The following is a 14,182-nucleotide window of genomic DNA, read 5'->3' on the forward strand; positions in this document are numbered from 1 at the left end:
GTGGGGGAGATTGAACTCACGCCACTGGAGTTACAGTTTGGTTCTTTTGGATAGGGAGGCAATATGGACAAAATAATCTATTTGTGTTTATCTATTAAAAAACTAGATTTTTGAACTGCAGCATATTGCGTTTGGAAATTATTTGAGGGGGATACAAGGGGAATTATTCAGATCAAAGGGGTTAGGGGGTAATCTACCCCCTTCAAAAAGTCTGTTGGTACAATGTAACCCCGTTCCTGCGCCACTGTGTCTAGCTGTAGAACTAATGCATATCTTATAGAGGGCATGACTTCTTAGCTTTGCTGTCGCTAAATAAACATTCAGACATTTCTAAACCCCTCCAGATTCATCAGATGGAGTCAATTTGCTTTTGAACCTTTCACAAAATTTTTATGTACCATCAGCGTTAAGTGAGGAATCGTATAATTCATTTTCACATGGTTGACGTGAATTTGTGGTTCCACAATAGTCAACATTGCTATACCGTATATCGAAATATTACTTTGAAAACCAGTTAAGTGCTATGGTTATGATCTGTTTAATACGTAGGGAGAACCATTAATGCCTAAGTGGCTTATAATTGATAAAAAATGTATAAGATGCAGGCTATTGTTCGAATCAAGTACCCATCTTCAGAACAATAGAGGCAATTACTGCGATACTTAGTTTGTTAATGAAAAGAAACCAATGATGTAATGACGTGTTAATCGAAAAAAAATATTCGTAAAAACATTTTTGTGAAACTTTATAAGGATTGCAGGTCTACACGAACAATACAAAGCTGTTGTCGAAATGATTATCAAACAGCATTTTATTGGTGTGCTTCTTTCTTTAACCACCCTCCTACAAGTATGTATACAATATATTATTTTTTTATGGAAATGTGTTACTTAAACTATACTTCAATCGTATTTTTTTAAATGTCAACGATTTACTTAATTGGAAAATACAACAGAAAGAAAATATTTAGAATAAACATGTTCCAATGCGTTCATCCTATCATTTATCTAAAAATTGCACCAAAAAATATTCAACGCTGATATTTATTTTGATCTTGCGTTATATTCACGACATTGTGTAATATTACAGTTCTATAGCAATTCCTTTATTTTAGTTAGTTAGGTAATCAAATCTCTTTCGACGTGTTTTGTTTATGATGTAAACATTTTTTTCTGTCAACCTTTCAAACCTAAATAATTAAAAGAGAAACTAATTATGTAACGCGATAAGTACAGTAGCAAAAATGATTTACTGTTATATTATTCTATTGGTAATACCTGTGTTCCTAAATGTTTTACTAGTTTTTGAAATTCACGTGAGCCGAATTATTGACAAAGTATATTTACATGAACTACATGAAGTAAAGAATCCAAAACTCAAAATTTCAGAATTTTTCATAGAAATGTTCTATTCTTTACGCAGTTGCCCACTTAGACAGCAATTTTCTAGCATTTCCGTACAACAAGCACAAATATGTATATGTACGTACATATTAGTTTGTGTCTTACGTAAATTTACAAACAGCAAAGATTATAAAATAACTAACGTTAAAAATGATCTTATCTAATATACGAAAGTTCTGTCTGTACGTCTTTTTAAAATTCACATAGATTAAACTTTCGATGTCAGATCGTTGTATGAAACAAGGTTTGAAATCAGTAAGAAGACGTTACTACAATGCAATAGAGTGGCTTCTCAGGGGATGACTGTGAAGGGATAACTAACCAACAAAGCTCATACTTGATGAAAGTTGACTTAGGGTACACTATAAAGCAACAGTTTCTTTGAAGTTTATTATTAGAATTAGAATTAGAAATTCTTTATTCGTGCGCGAGGACTATATCTGTAATTATATACACTATTTTGTTTATCGTTTTGTACAAATAAATATTTAGGTATTTTCAATATAATGTTCATACGTGCTATCATATACTGCCTTCCATTGTTATTATTTACACTGTCCTGTAGACATCAGAAATACAATTATTAAGGTTGAAGCTGAGCGATTATCGGGAGTCTATGGGGCACAAACAGTGGCGGCGATTAGGGGAAGCCTCCACTTTTTGCAAAATTCGCTCCCTCACAATGCTAAACCTTATCTGCCAAGGGAAATAAACTGTCCTTGACCCCTCCCGCAGTTTTAGCATATTGCACCCCCCCCCAATCTTGGAACCCAATTGCCACCACTAGACACAAACACACATCATACACCGTCCTTCTGTGCTTTCACAATCATTTTTGTCATTACTGATACACAACTCAACTTGATTATTTCTGTTACGTTAATAAAGATAATTAATAAATTATCGATTGATTAAGTGAAAATCGAAATAAATTATAACTATAAAAATAAGAATGTTCTAATTCGAAATTGAATTCACTTTATGCATGGAAAGGTTAATCGGGACTGGGTCTACAGTTTAAAGTGGGGTCCGTACAATCATGTACCTCCTCCAGTTAGCGAATACAGCACTCTTTCATTACATGGAGACGACGTTACTGCTATTACATCGGAGAGGAACTGTTCTTCTGCGTACGTCTGTGTGTGTTGTTATACTTTCATTCTTGTCTCATAAGTGCCAAGAACACACACATTAATAATACACTAATTTTCCAGAATGCCATCCAGTTGACCGAGCCTCTGCGACCCTCTGGGAACCCTAAAACAAGATTTTCCAGCTACATATACAGCGATGGAAAAAACAATCTAGCTTTTCAAGAGTCCAGGGGAAGTTCTAACGTAGTTGCTCAATCCAACGTAGGTGTTGATCTTGAATCTAACAAAGCACTCCAAACACTGGGTGGGGATATAGCGCAGTACAATTTCCCAGGTATTGGCAAAAACGCAGCATTTCAGATAGGTACTGGAAACATGCAACAATGGAAGAATGGTGTGTACAAAGGTGGATTCGTTGGAAACTTTCAGACTGAGAAAGACGATAGGAATGCTGAAGGAGGAGGAAGCTACCTAGTCAAGACATGGAATCCTTTTCAACATGGAAGAGGAAATCGTCCTCTTGCAAAACCTGTAAGTGTTAAACTTTCTACATTTTAATTCCATCGTAATGGAATATACAAAAAAAACTATCTTTTGTACGATAAATTTCACATCCTTTGTTTCATCTGGGCATTGATGGAATAGCATAGATGTCGTTCACGCCTGGTAGCTACTGGCCTCTGACACGGACAATGACACCTCGTAATAAAAAAAAACAACACTTTTTTATGCAGATTTCAATATTAACCCCACGAATCGCCTGTAATGCATAAAATGCGTAAACATTTATCGATCGATAAATACTCACACGGACTATCGACACACATAATTATTGCAAGCGAATCCACAGCTCTGTTTTACTGATTGGTTTTACTCCGTACAAAACTTTTTTACACGTTGATAATTTTCTCGCATACTGAGCATTCATGCAGGGCATGATTTTCTTGTATAATGTTTAAAAAATATCCACATAGACAAAGTTAATATCCAGTGTAAGTTTCATATGTCTATCGCTTATTGTACTAAAGTTACGTACATTCAAAGTTTCGGTTGCATGACATTTCGGACAGCCTGTAGAAATATATTTTGAGATTTTATATAATTTCTTGTGGCTCACGACGTGTTTATTTAGAAACGTATGAGATAGACACACATGTAACAGTTTCTGTAATGAAATGTAATTTGAAATTAAAACTTATTACAAGTTGTGTCGTAATACAAATTAGAAGGAACACTTTCCACATTGATAAAAAAAATTGAACTTCAAATATATAAACGAGTGTTATTTGATTTAAAGAACGTATTTTTAACATTAAAGAAGTTTCTGTGTTGGCTGTTAATCATAAATCTGAACTACATTAATAAGATGCTTTTATGATATTATATAATTATGTTAATAAGTACAGAACGTGTACTTTTTCTCTGAAGAGGAGGCCATGGAGAACCGCCAACGATGTCGCGGTAAGTACGAAGGTTGGAAAATACGCAACAATTCCAATTTATTAAATAGTACACTATTGCTACAACCTATATTTGTGAAAGGAGAATAAAGGAAAGAGGGATAGTGTGAAATAAACAAGAGAGAGAAAGCAAGGGATAGAAGCGAAGAAGACAAACGGAAATAGTGAAACGAGACAGACAGAAAGGAAAATAAGAGAAGTAAGAAGGGGGGGGGAATAATAGAATAAAGCAAGCAACAGTAGTGAAGAACGCAGTGGAAAATAAGGAAACGAGACAGGAGTAATGGAAAACTATAGGAGAGGGAGAGAGGGGGAGGGTATAATGAAGAGAGAGAGAGAGTTATACAAAGAGAAATATACGAAAGAGAGTGACGAAAATAAATAAACTTGGCAAAGAGAAATAAAAATAAGAAGAGAGGCAGAGAGAGAGAGAGAGAGAGAGAGAGAGAGAGAGAGAGAGAGAGACAGAAGAAGGAAAAACAAGATGGGGAAAATAAGGGATGGAAGCGAGGTAAATAAACAAACAAGACAAAAATAGGAAAAGGAGAGGAGAAACGGAGAGGATGTAAAGAAGAGAGAGAAATAAAGCAAGAGAAGGAAGCAAAGGAGAGTACAGAAAATAAAGAAACGTAACAGAGATAAATGAAAAGAAACATAGTGGGGACAGAGAAACAAGAAAAAGAGAGCAAGGGATAGAAGCAAATAAGAGAAATGAAAAATAAACAAGACAGAAAGAAAAGTCTAAGAAGAGAGGGAGATGAAATAAACAAGAAATGGAGAAGCAAATCAAGAGCGAGAGAAAAGTGAAATGCAGATGTGAGAAAGAGAGAGAGGGAGGGAGAGAGAGAAAGGGAAGCAGAGGTCGAGGGAAATACAAAGTAATCGAAATCAAGGAAGATATTTAGAGAGAAAGAAAGAGTAAATAACAGGAAGCATTAGAGAATACGAAGGAAATAGGATTAAACAGAAAGAAAGATAGTTACAATACGTTGGAAAAGAAGAGATGAAATGGAATACATAGAAAAGGGATAAGAGAAGAGACGGAGAAAACAGTTTTCTTTAATTCAGAGGGATTGAAGCAAGCTCCCTTCATCCCTCCCGTTTATACCCGTACTTCAAACTATGAATTCATATAACGTAAAACGAAGCTTTGTGTATAAGAGAAAATAGAGTGCTCCGAATACAAAATATACAAAGTTTCATTATTTTTCCTAACAATTTGGAAATATTAATTTAAATAGTAATTCTCCTAATTTTAAATATTAGAAATTTCATGTAAGGGGCATGAAATGTTACGTTTTTTAATATGTAGCTACATAAAACAATACACCTGATAATGGAATTTATTTTATTATAATTCTTTTTTTACGTTATGATTTCAGCAATAACATATATTCTTAAAAACGTGTTAAATTCGTAGAATTTTTCATATTTGATCATCTCCTTTCAACGGGCATGTTTCCCATAATATTTGACGTGTAGTGTGGTACAGAGTTTCGTCAAACTCAGTGCCTTGTGGACCTTATTGATTTCTCTTAGGAACGAGGAATTGTTACTAAATATAGACTAAAATATAACAATTACATTTATTTTCACAGGCGATTCCACAGTTACCTAACATCGATTTTGGGGTATGTATGAATACTGAGAAAAAATCAATAATAGACATAGTTTTGTACCATAAGGTAGAAATGAAATCTGCCAAGCTTCAAAACATGTGTTACAGCTAGACTGAGCTGTAGCTATAAAGTAGTTACTATTCATTGGTCTGTTCTATTGAGTAATTTTCTAGGTGTTACTACGCAATATAATGAGTAAAATTCTCACGGTAAAAGTTAATCTTTAACTGTATTTATAATAGAGAAACATTTTGAAAATGATGCATTCGCTATAAATATGCATATTACCAATATGGATGTCTTATTTTATGATGCATGTTTTGTGGCATTAAAAACTTTAGTTTTATCTCAATATAGAAACAAATAAAAAGAAGAAAAATGTAAATTTATAATATAATATTAGTACGTATATAAAATCGTTTTATGAAAGACATTGAATTAGTTTTCAAAATGTCTGTTATAATATAATTTTAACTGTTTTATTCTGTAATATGATACGTTATAAATTCATATAAGTTGAGAAAAGTCTTAGTAAATCTTCTTTTCCAGGTAGATATTGATTCGTGGGCAAAACTGCCTACTTTGGTAAGTTTTAAATTTATGAAATTAATTTCGTTACTGGTAATAGCAACTACCTTGAAGCAGTTCAATTACTATAGGATTAATGTAATATTCCAAAAATTACGATCGCTCATTAAATAAAAAATATACAATATTAAAGTCAAATATGTACCGTGCGTTCATTTCGATCTGCAGCCGAGAGATCGGGAGAAGCGTGGCGGGCGGCGCTCACGGAGATGCCGACATTTGCGGCCTGTAATGCCCGCTTATTTTTATGGACTAATGCAGACATTTATATAAATATTGCAAAACGAGCACTAACCTGTGTTATAACACGCAAAAGTTCTTCTGTAATTCATCACACAAATAAATACGCTTTAGAAACGATGTTAAGAGCCACAGATAATAAAACATTTTAATCATAGTTTTGACCAGTAACGTCCTGCTTAAGTTTATATCCTTGAAAAAGTTTTGTATCGATGGGGATCGTTTGGAGGTTTCGAATGTGCAACACTATATCAAGATTACGCTGCAGACGAAACCGTCAAAAGTCAATGGTTTTCGTGAGCTTCCTTGCAATCCGAAATCTCCGAGCTCGAGTTTTTGTTCCTTCACGACTAGATTAAGACAGAGCTGTGAATATAGTGGCGAGCAGATGTATACCAAGAGCGTGTTAATTTCGTACTGTGCTCAAGATTGTTATTCTTGGTTACTTGTCGTTACTTGTGTTATTGCAGTGTGTGTGTGTGTGTGTGTGTTGTGTCAGTGAGACGATTGGAATGCCAGCTCAAGTTTCACTTTAGAACAAAGAAATTTTATGTATGACACTTACGTGAAAAAAGACTCGTGTCGGGAAGTGTATAGGCAATTTGTACATAAATTCCCAAGCGTTTCACCTCCACATAGAGATATGGTTAGACATCTTGTCCTTAAATTACGATAAACTGGATCGTTAAATTTTAAAACACCTAAGCAAAAACGAGTGATTCTAACCGAAGCAAAACTCGCTGAAATTGGTGCAGCGTTAGAACGTTCTCCAAACAAACCTCTACGCCATGTTTCACAGGAGATGGGCGTGTCAAAATCATCAGCACATACAGCCACTAAGGTAAAAAAAAAAAAAAGGTAAAGTATTCCCCTGTGCATAGCACCACGCCATGAAGGCGTATAGGGGGTGTGGGGGTAACGCCACTAAGGTACAAAAATTAAAACCGTACTCTTTTAACAAAGGTTAGTGCTCGTTTTGCAATATTTATATAAATGTCTGCATATGTCCATAAAAATAAGCGGGCATTGTCGGCAAATGTCGGCATCTCCGTCAGCGCCGCCCGCCACGCTTCTCCCGATCTCTCGGCCGAAGATCGAAATGAACGCACGGTATTTTATGTACAATTTTGTGATACCTTATGAGGAAATTAAGTCAATACAGGACACTACTACATGTGCTCATACCTTAATTTATGCCTATTACAACATTCGCATTTCAGTTTGGTGTAGTCTACCTTTCAATGTTTCAGTTTGTTTTTTCAACGTCCACTTTGTGCACAGATAGGCTAATATAGACTGCATCTTCGGTTTAAAGAGGAATCTGAGCTACTATTTGACTCCAAGGATGTCTACCAAATAATTGTTTCACAAATAGGTAATATCTTAGTCTTACTAATTTCTTGTTTTAATGAATATTCATTTTAGCGATTCTTATCAATCATAGGAAACTCCATGTTAAATTAATCTTGTTCTAATGTTGAAAATAATTTAAAGCTTGCAAGTATATTAATATCCACGTAAAAGTCTAGTTTATTGCAAATGTTCAATCGCAAGCATTATGTAATTTTTCTTCGCATATGTAATACAGGCACAATATAAATAAGCATGAAGACGATACTAGATTAATTTTAATTATGAGACAACCAGCAACAGCTTATTTTCTAGAACTTAATGAGCATAACCATAACAATTAATACATACTTAGTCTCCATGTTTCTTGCTATTATTAATTTTATTTTATTTTATAGAATAAACATACCAGACCTAGCATTCCAGTTAACGATCTCATGGTACGTAATGACATTTTACACACACACACACACACATATAATTAAATTAATTATCAAGGCTTATCATTTGTAAGTATGTAATTATCTTAACGCATGATTTTATGATATCCTGGATGTTATCGAATTAGTATGACTTAGCCTTTGACTTTCCAAATATCGCCATATACACATGTTTTGAGATGATGATAAATATTTTGTAACGTGTTTCAAATAAGTTAGCATTGTAAAATATTTATTAATTTACTTAATAGAATAAGTACTTCACACAAAAATTGATATTTTACTTATGAATTGTCACTGATTTAAAATAACAATTTTAAATATGTAAATATTTGGAATTATGAGATTGATATGGAACCAGCAAGAGTGTCTCAGTAGTTATAATCGTTGGCGTCATATAATCACACATACAGTTCCGTAATCTGAAGATTAGCTCTGAAAGCAGTATAACAAGAAATAAATCTAGAAATGTGTGAAATATGATAAAATTATATTTTCATAATATATTTCAACATGTAATTTGATAATAAATATTTGTAAATGTGTTTCAGGTAAATATCGATTCTTTACTAGAAGGCTCAACCATGGTAAGTTTTCAACTTGTTACTCAAATAACCATATTCCGTTTTTTAAAAAAATTCTAACCAATAGTAAAATGATACAAGTTCACTAAAATAAATACTTGACTTATGATCAAGTGATTATAGAAGAATATCCTTAGAAGTGTTCCCTGATTTAAGTTCGAATATTATCTAGTTCATTCCCACTAAAATACGAGTCGTATAATCAATACGAATTTTGTGTAGGATTTCAAACGTTATAATATGTGCCACATTTTTATTCAATATTGCATGTACTGATCGACCACACAAGAAGCTGAAGCCTATTACTTCTTATTTGCTTCTTTGGATTCAAAAATAATTTTAATGATAAGATAAAATCAATAATGAATAAATTTATTGTGTATCAATATTTGTTTAAAAATGAAAATGAGGTAACCACGGGGCATTAAGGACCGTGTGCTAGAATTTCGTAAAAAGCGTAAGGAAATGCGAAGCGGCAGGCGCACCAGCCGTGTACATGGTCTGCGATCCTATTCTGTTTGTGTAAATAGTACTCTGCACACAGTGCAGCCAAAAGGCAGACGCGCGAAAACGCCATAAAGAACTGTTGAGCTTCTGTATGAAGTTAAAAGTGCATCCTGTAACGTCTAATGCACTAACAGCTGCAGAAGAATCACAATTAGAGGAGTGCTTCATTCTACGTATTTCCTCAGTGGGGTTTTGGAATGAAGGAACAAGACTTGTGTGACGTAGTTCAAGACTATTGTATTTCGAAAAAGGACTTACCATTCAAAAACGGACCTGTCTTTGATACCCCATTGGCTGGTCCTTATTACCCAACAAAGGGGCAATTGGGACCATACAACCTACCTTTCAATTCATTGTTGTTTTTGCCTTTGCATTATATTCCTACTCGTTTGTGTTTGTGTATATTCCTACTTGTTTGCATTATATTCCTACTCGTTAATGTAAACTATAAAATATACATTCCAAAATGAATCCTGTTTGTGTTTTCTTGAACAGCTCCTGATGAATTTCTTCACTGAAATAGCAATTTGGTGATCCTTAATACCTCGGTTTACCTTAACATAAGTTTGTGCTAGGTAAAAGAAATCTTGAATTTATTTTATCGAATATATAAATAGTAACAAGATATGAACATGTGTTTCCTAGTGTTTTAAATGATTATGTATATGAATTGAATGTAGTATTATCAATGTAATAAATCTACTACATTTGAAACACAAACATTATGTTCATGGAAAGAATGTAATTAATTGGCTACAGGAACACACTGCTTTTCGTAACTTGCAACGAAAGTATAAACTTCCAAGAACATACGTATAACTCTAATTCATTGTTCTTTGCGTTAAAAAAATTATATATTTCATATTTTACAGAACAAACACATCAGACCTATCATCTCAGTTAACGATCTCATGGTACGTAACGACATATAAATTATATGTTATGAAACTGTCTATAATTGTCAATTTGAAAATTAGAACTTCCAAAAGCTCGTATAGAATTAAAGCTCTTGAGAGAGATATTCACAAGTGATAGATACTTTGCAGTTACCTTGCTCTTTATTTGTGTAGACTACGTTTCTGTAGATTACGAAACGAAACTATAAACTGTTTTAGGGCATTACTTGAGTTGCAGATTGTTAATAAAATCTTTGTAATGTAGTGCATTGTACAGGAGGAATGGTGGGTCGAAACTAGGGGAGGACACTGCCATTGTAACCACTTCATTTGCAGAACATTCAGAAATTTTGAGCAGTAATCTATATCTGGTAATGCATTTGAGTCAAATCATTTCAAGATGGCGGACGAATAACTAATTTCTTCCTTTGTAACAGACATTTCAAATGTTGATGATATTTTCAATTCTCTATTTATAGTATATTTACTGACAATAAGAATCCAAACTCACAGTAATTTACTCATAATTGATTTGCTATATTTTACTTCTCTTTTTGCCACTTAGGACTAATCGCGAAGATGAGGCTGGATGATGATGAGGTGAAATGTATAAAAGACAATCACAAACACACAAGTACAGCACACAACATGAACCGCACGGAGGATTATACTGGACGTGAGTCCAGATGCCAGAGCCTCGCTAGTCTGAAAAATGCAGTCCAGGGTGTTCTAAGTGGAAGTGAGGTAGACATTTGAGTGTCTTGAAAAAGGCTCACCCCTTACACCCCAGGACGTCTGTATTAAGTACTTAAACACCCCTTTACAATTACTTTTCGTGAAGGAGAAGCAGCTAAGGATTGGTTTGGATTACAGGTAAAATTGTGGATTTGGTTCCATCACTTATCCTCATCGTCGCGCTTAGACAAAATTGCCAGAATAAAAGCGACGCTTAATGACAAAATACAAATAAAAAATACAAATGCTTGTTCAGTAATGTGATTTTCATTACAGCGTAGAAAACAGTTAATCTCTCCCCCATGTTTCGCCTCGTGCCACGAACAATATTGAGTGCTCTACCTCCGTTTAATATATTTCTTAATTATCAATCTAGCTCTCTATACAGGTATAACCTCTTCTTCTTCTTTCAGGCAAAGATCAGACATCCTAAACCATGGGTACGTAAAATATATTTGGAATGTAATGCAACCCTTTCGGTTTTGTATATTAGTATATTATATTTCATAGTCGATATTTTAGTTTATGAAAAACGTGCGATTATAAACTAGGATAATTGGATATTACTATTGCTGGAAGTTCTTTCAATGGAAGAATCATGATTTTCTGAAATAATTTTACTTTCATTATTTACAAATAGCATTCGCATAATTTGTTAATGGTATGAAATGCGGAAACCAGTAACACCACATGAAAGCGTAAGCCATAGTGCGATTTATCTAGAAATATTTACGCATCATATTTATTTAACAGAAGATTCCCCATTGCGATATTGTTGCTTTAGTGAAATACTTTTTTCGGAAGCCTTAATATCGTCTCTATTTTACAGGAGGAATCATTTACTTTGAAGCTTAAATTTGACTCACATGCTAAGAGTTGTAATTATAAACATTAGTGTACGAATGTTTTAATTATTTTAATAACACTAAATCCATTCCCGCTACTTAAATTTTTAGAAAAGAGAAGAGTGAAAGTGTATATTATTGATACAACTGAGCAGTGGTGTAATTACGTATTTTTCGAAATGTCACAGGCGTCACACTCTACAGGTGATGTCAAGTCGAAAACGTTTCAGAAGTTCCTATAGTATGCCACTGTAACCAGAAGCTCACCGAAGGAGAGTTATGATATTTTCTGAAGTAACTTTGCAATATCATTAATTTCCTCAAATCCTCTTTCATATTTTGTTGAAAATGTGTTTCAGGGGTCTAAATCTCTGTAAGGCTAGGACTAATAATTTGTTCCAGATATTCTTACTTGCTATATTTTATGTTTTCAGATTTCTAATGAGAAGCCTAATCCCATCTTCGATTTCGACGCATTCGGTGGAACCAAAAACATTTTTCAAGCCGGAAACATCCTTGAATCAAGCAATGGTTTTGCTGGAAAAAGCAACCCTGTGATAATCGACAAGATCGACTTTCCAGGAAACAAATTTAATTTGTTCGATTCTCAATTCACTTTTGATCCTATCCTTCGCGCTGGAGTCAGCAAAGCTCAGGATGAACACCGCTACGACAGCGAGAAAAGTAAAGCTGCACAAAACAAAGCGGAACTGATTCCACAATTTCAAAACCCAGCATTCCTCGCCGGTCTCGAAGGTTCCCTCCAAGACTATCAAGAAGGAGTCTACGCTAAGGTGCCAAGAAATCTGGGCTCCTTTCCAGGAGCACGTTCTAGGGGAAACCCCAATTCAGGTTCTTACCAACCAAAATCAGAAGGTTCTAGCGTAGGTTTTAATACTGGATGCGAAAACCATGCTCAAGAGTCAGGCAGCAATGGCAAGACAGAAGCAAAGGGACCTAACCTCCTAGGATATTTTTAGAATGAGTTGAAACTAAAACTTTGTAAACATGATTTTGTGCAAGAACAATATATTTATGTTATGCAGAAAGTAGAAAGCATTTACTATGTGGATCTACTATAGAAAGATCTTAACATATTCTTACAAATCTTTATATCTACAATGAAAGTATGACCACAAGACTCTACCATAAAAAAGCAAATAAATTCTTTCACGTCAAGTGGCAAATATTAAAATGAAAAGTTACGGTTCCAATTATTATTTTACCCTGCTAAATATTGCCAGAATATTAGTATATAACTAATACTAATAGCCATCTTAAAATGTCAATAATATGAAACTTGCTGTAATAATGATTATCTTTGAACTTTCTATAATTTAAATGGTTACTTGAGAAAGTTTCTGGTTTCATATTTTGCCAAATTGAGCACATAATTTTTTCCTTTTAAATTATAGAAGTATTCCATTCTGATGTAGATAATGGCGGATCGATATTTGTAAGTTTCTTTCAAATAATCTGATAGCCTTCTGAATGTGAATTTCTAAGGGAAACAGATTTGGGAGTGGATTTTTCAGAGTAGATTATAAAGTATCAAATCAAATGTCAACAGTTGCACGTGAATTGCTGAATTAGCAACAGTGACATTTGATCTTGGGGGTAGATTAACTAAACTGTGAGTAACCTTGGTGTTTCAAATATTGCATAAAGAATAGATAGGCAAGCTGTCTTCAGTATTTGGTTTGATTTATGGTTCTGAATTACTGTTATTGTACTACACCTGTTAGTTAATACCAAACAACGTATTACACCTTTATCAACTTATTTTGCAATTTTTGTTGTAGAAATATGCCAAAAACTATTTCCTGAAATTTCCTGATGTACGCAGATACTATGTGCAGTCATAATCAACAACGTGAAATTCTCCTACTGGAGAATGAGTGACAATAAATATAATCCAATAGTACTTTCGATTAAATTTACTTTCAGAAATATCGTTATATAGGGTAATCAAAGAGTAGAAAAAACATGAAGCTGTAAGCATAATATTTTAATGACGATTTTGCATGTTGTCAAAACTCTGTAAAATTAAATATGAAGGAATTTATTATATTTGTTCTTATTTATCCCCACTAGTAGAGCCTACCTTAGAATAAGCATTTCAATATCTCCAGTAACTTACTAAACTAATCTCATTGGAGTTTTTTTTTTAAAGTCAATTAAGAAGTTTAAGAAAATCTTAAAAACCCTCCATATCTTCAATTAAAAAAAAATAATAATTCAAGAACATACTAATGACGATCTATTGGGATATTGAGGCACCCTGATCAGCTTGATTACCCTATCAACTGTGAGAAAAACGTGTAAACTAAACTAAACAGACGAAACATTAATCGTCCTCTGCCTCCGTACTTACTTTCCCTGGAGCTGTTTATGTGTATGTACAACATGTAGCATCCAAAT

At 33.8% G+C, this 14,182-nt stretch overlaps 1 protein-coding gene across 5 annotated transcripts; it reads left to right on the forward strand.

Annotated features, from left to right (window-relative positions):
• The first annotated feature begins 738 nt into the window (after positions 1-738).
• Positions 739-13,815, forward strand: LOC145986634 (uncharacterized). 5 transcript variants are annotated; one of them, XM_083120877.1, is made up of 9 exons: positions 739-849; positions 2,618-3,028; positions 5,556-5,588; positions 6,126-6,161; positions 8,153-8,194; positions 8,746-8,781; positions 10,158-10,199; positions 11,330-11,356; positions 12,196-13,815. In XM_083120877.1, exons 1-9 carry the CDS (start codon positions 793-795, stop codon positions 12,739-12,741), a joined length of 1,230 nt encoding a protein of 409 aa, XP_082977003.1. In that variant the 5' UTR covers positions 739-792; the 3' UTR covers positions 12,742-13,815. The 5 variants fall into 5 exon arrangements, with proteins under 5 accessions (XP_082977003.1, XP_082977006.1, XP_082977005.1 ...); XM_083120880.1 differs by lacking the exon at positions 10,158-10,199; XM_083120879.1 differs by lacking the exon at positions 8,746-8,781.
• Positions 13,816-14,182: the final 367 nt, after the last annotated feature.

Source organism: Lepisma saccharinum, chromosome 4 (genome assembly GCF_977018435.1).
Source record: "Lepisma saccharinum chromosome 4, izLepSacc3.1, whole genome shotgun sequence".
Classification (NCBI taxonomy): Eukaryota; Metazoa; Arthropoda; class Insecta; order Zygentoma; family Lepismatidae; genus Lepisma; species Lepisma saccharinum.

What these genes read in the sequence shown, in the direction of transcription:
- LOC145986634 (XM_083120877.1), top strand. Translation starts at nt 793, where the DNA reads ATGATTATCAAACAGCATTTTATTGGTGTGCTTCTTTCTTTAACCACC. An exon ending in GGGCAAAACTGCCTACTTTG is followed by an intron (nt 6,162 to 8,152) that starts GTAAGTTTTAAA and finishes TTTATTTTATAG; the next exon opens with AATAAACATACCAGACCTAG. An exon ending in TACTAGAAGGCTCAACCATG is followed by an intron (nt 8,782 to 10,157) that starts GTAAGTTTTCAA and finishes CATATTTTACAG; the next exon opens with AACAAACACATCAGACCTAT.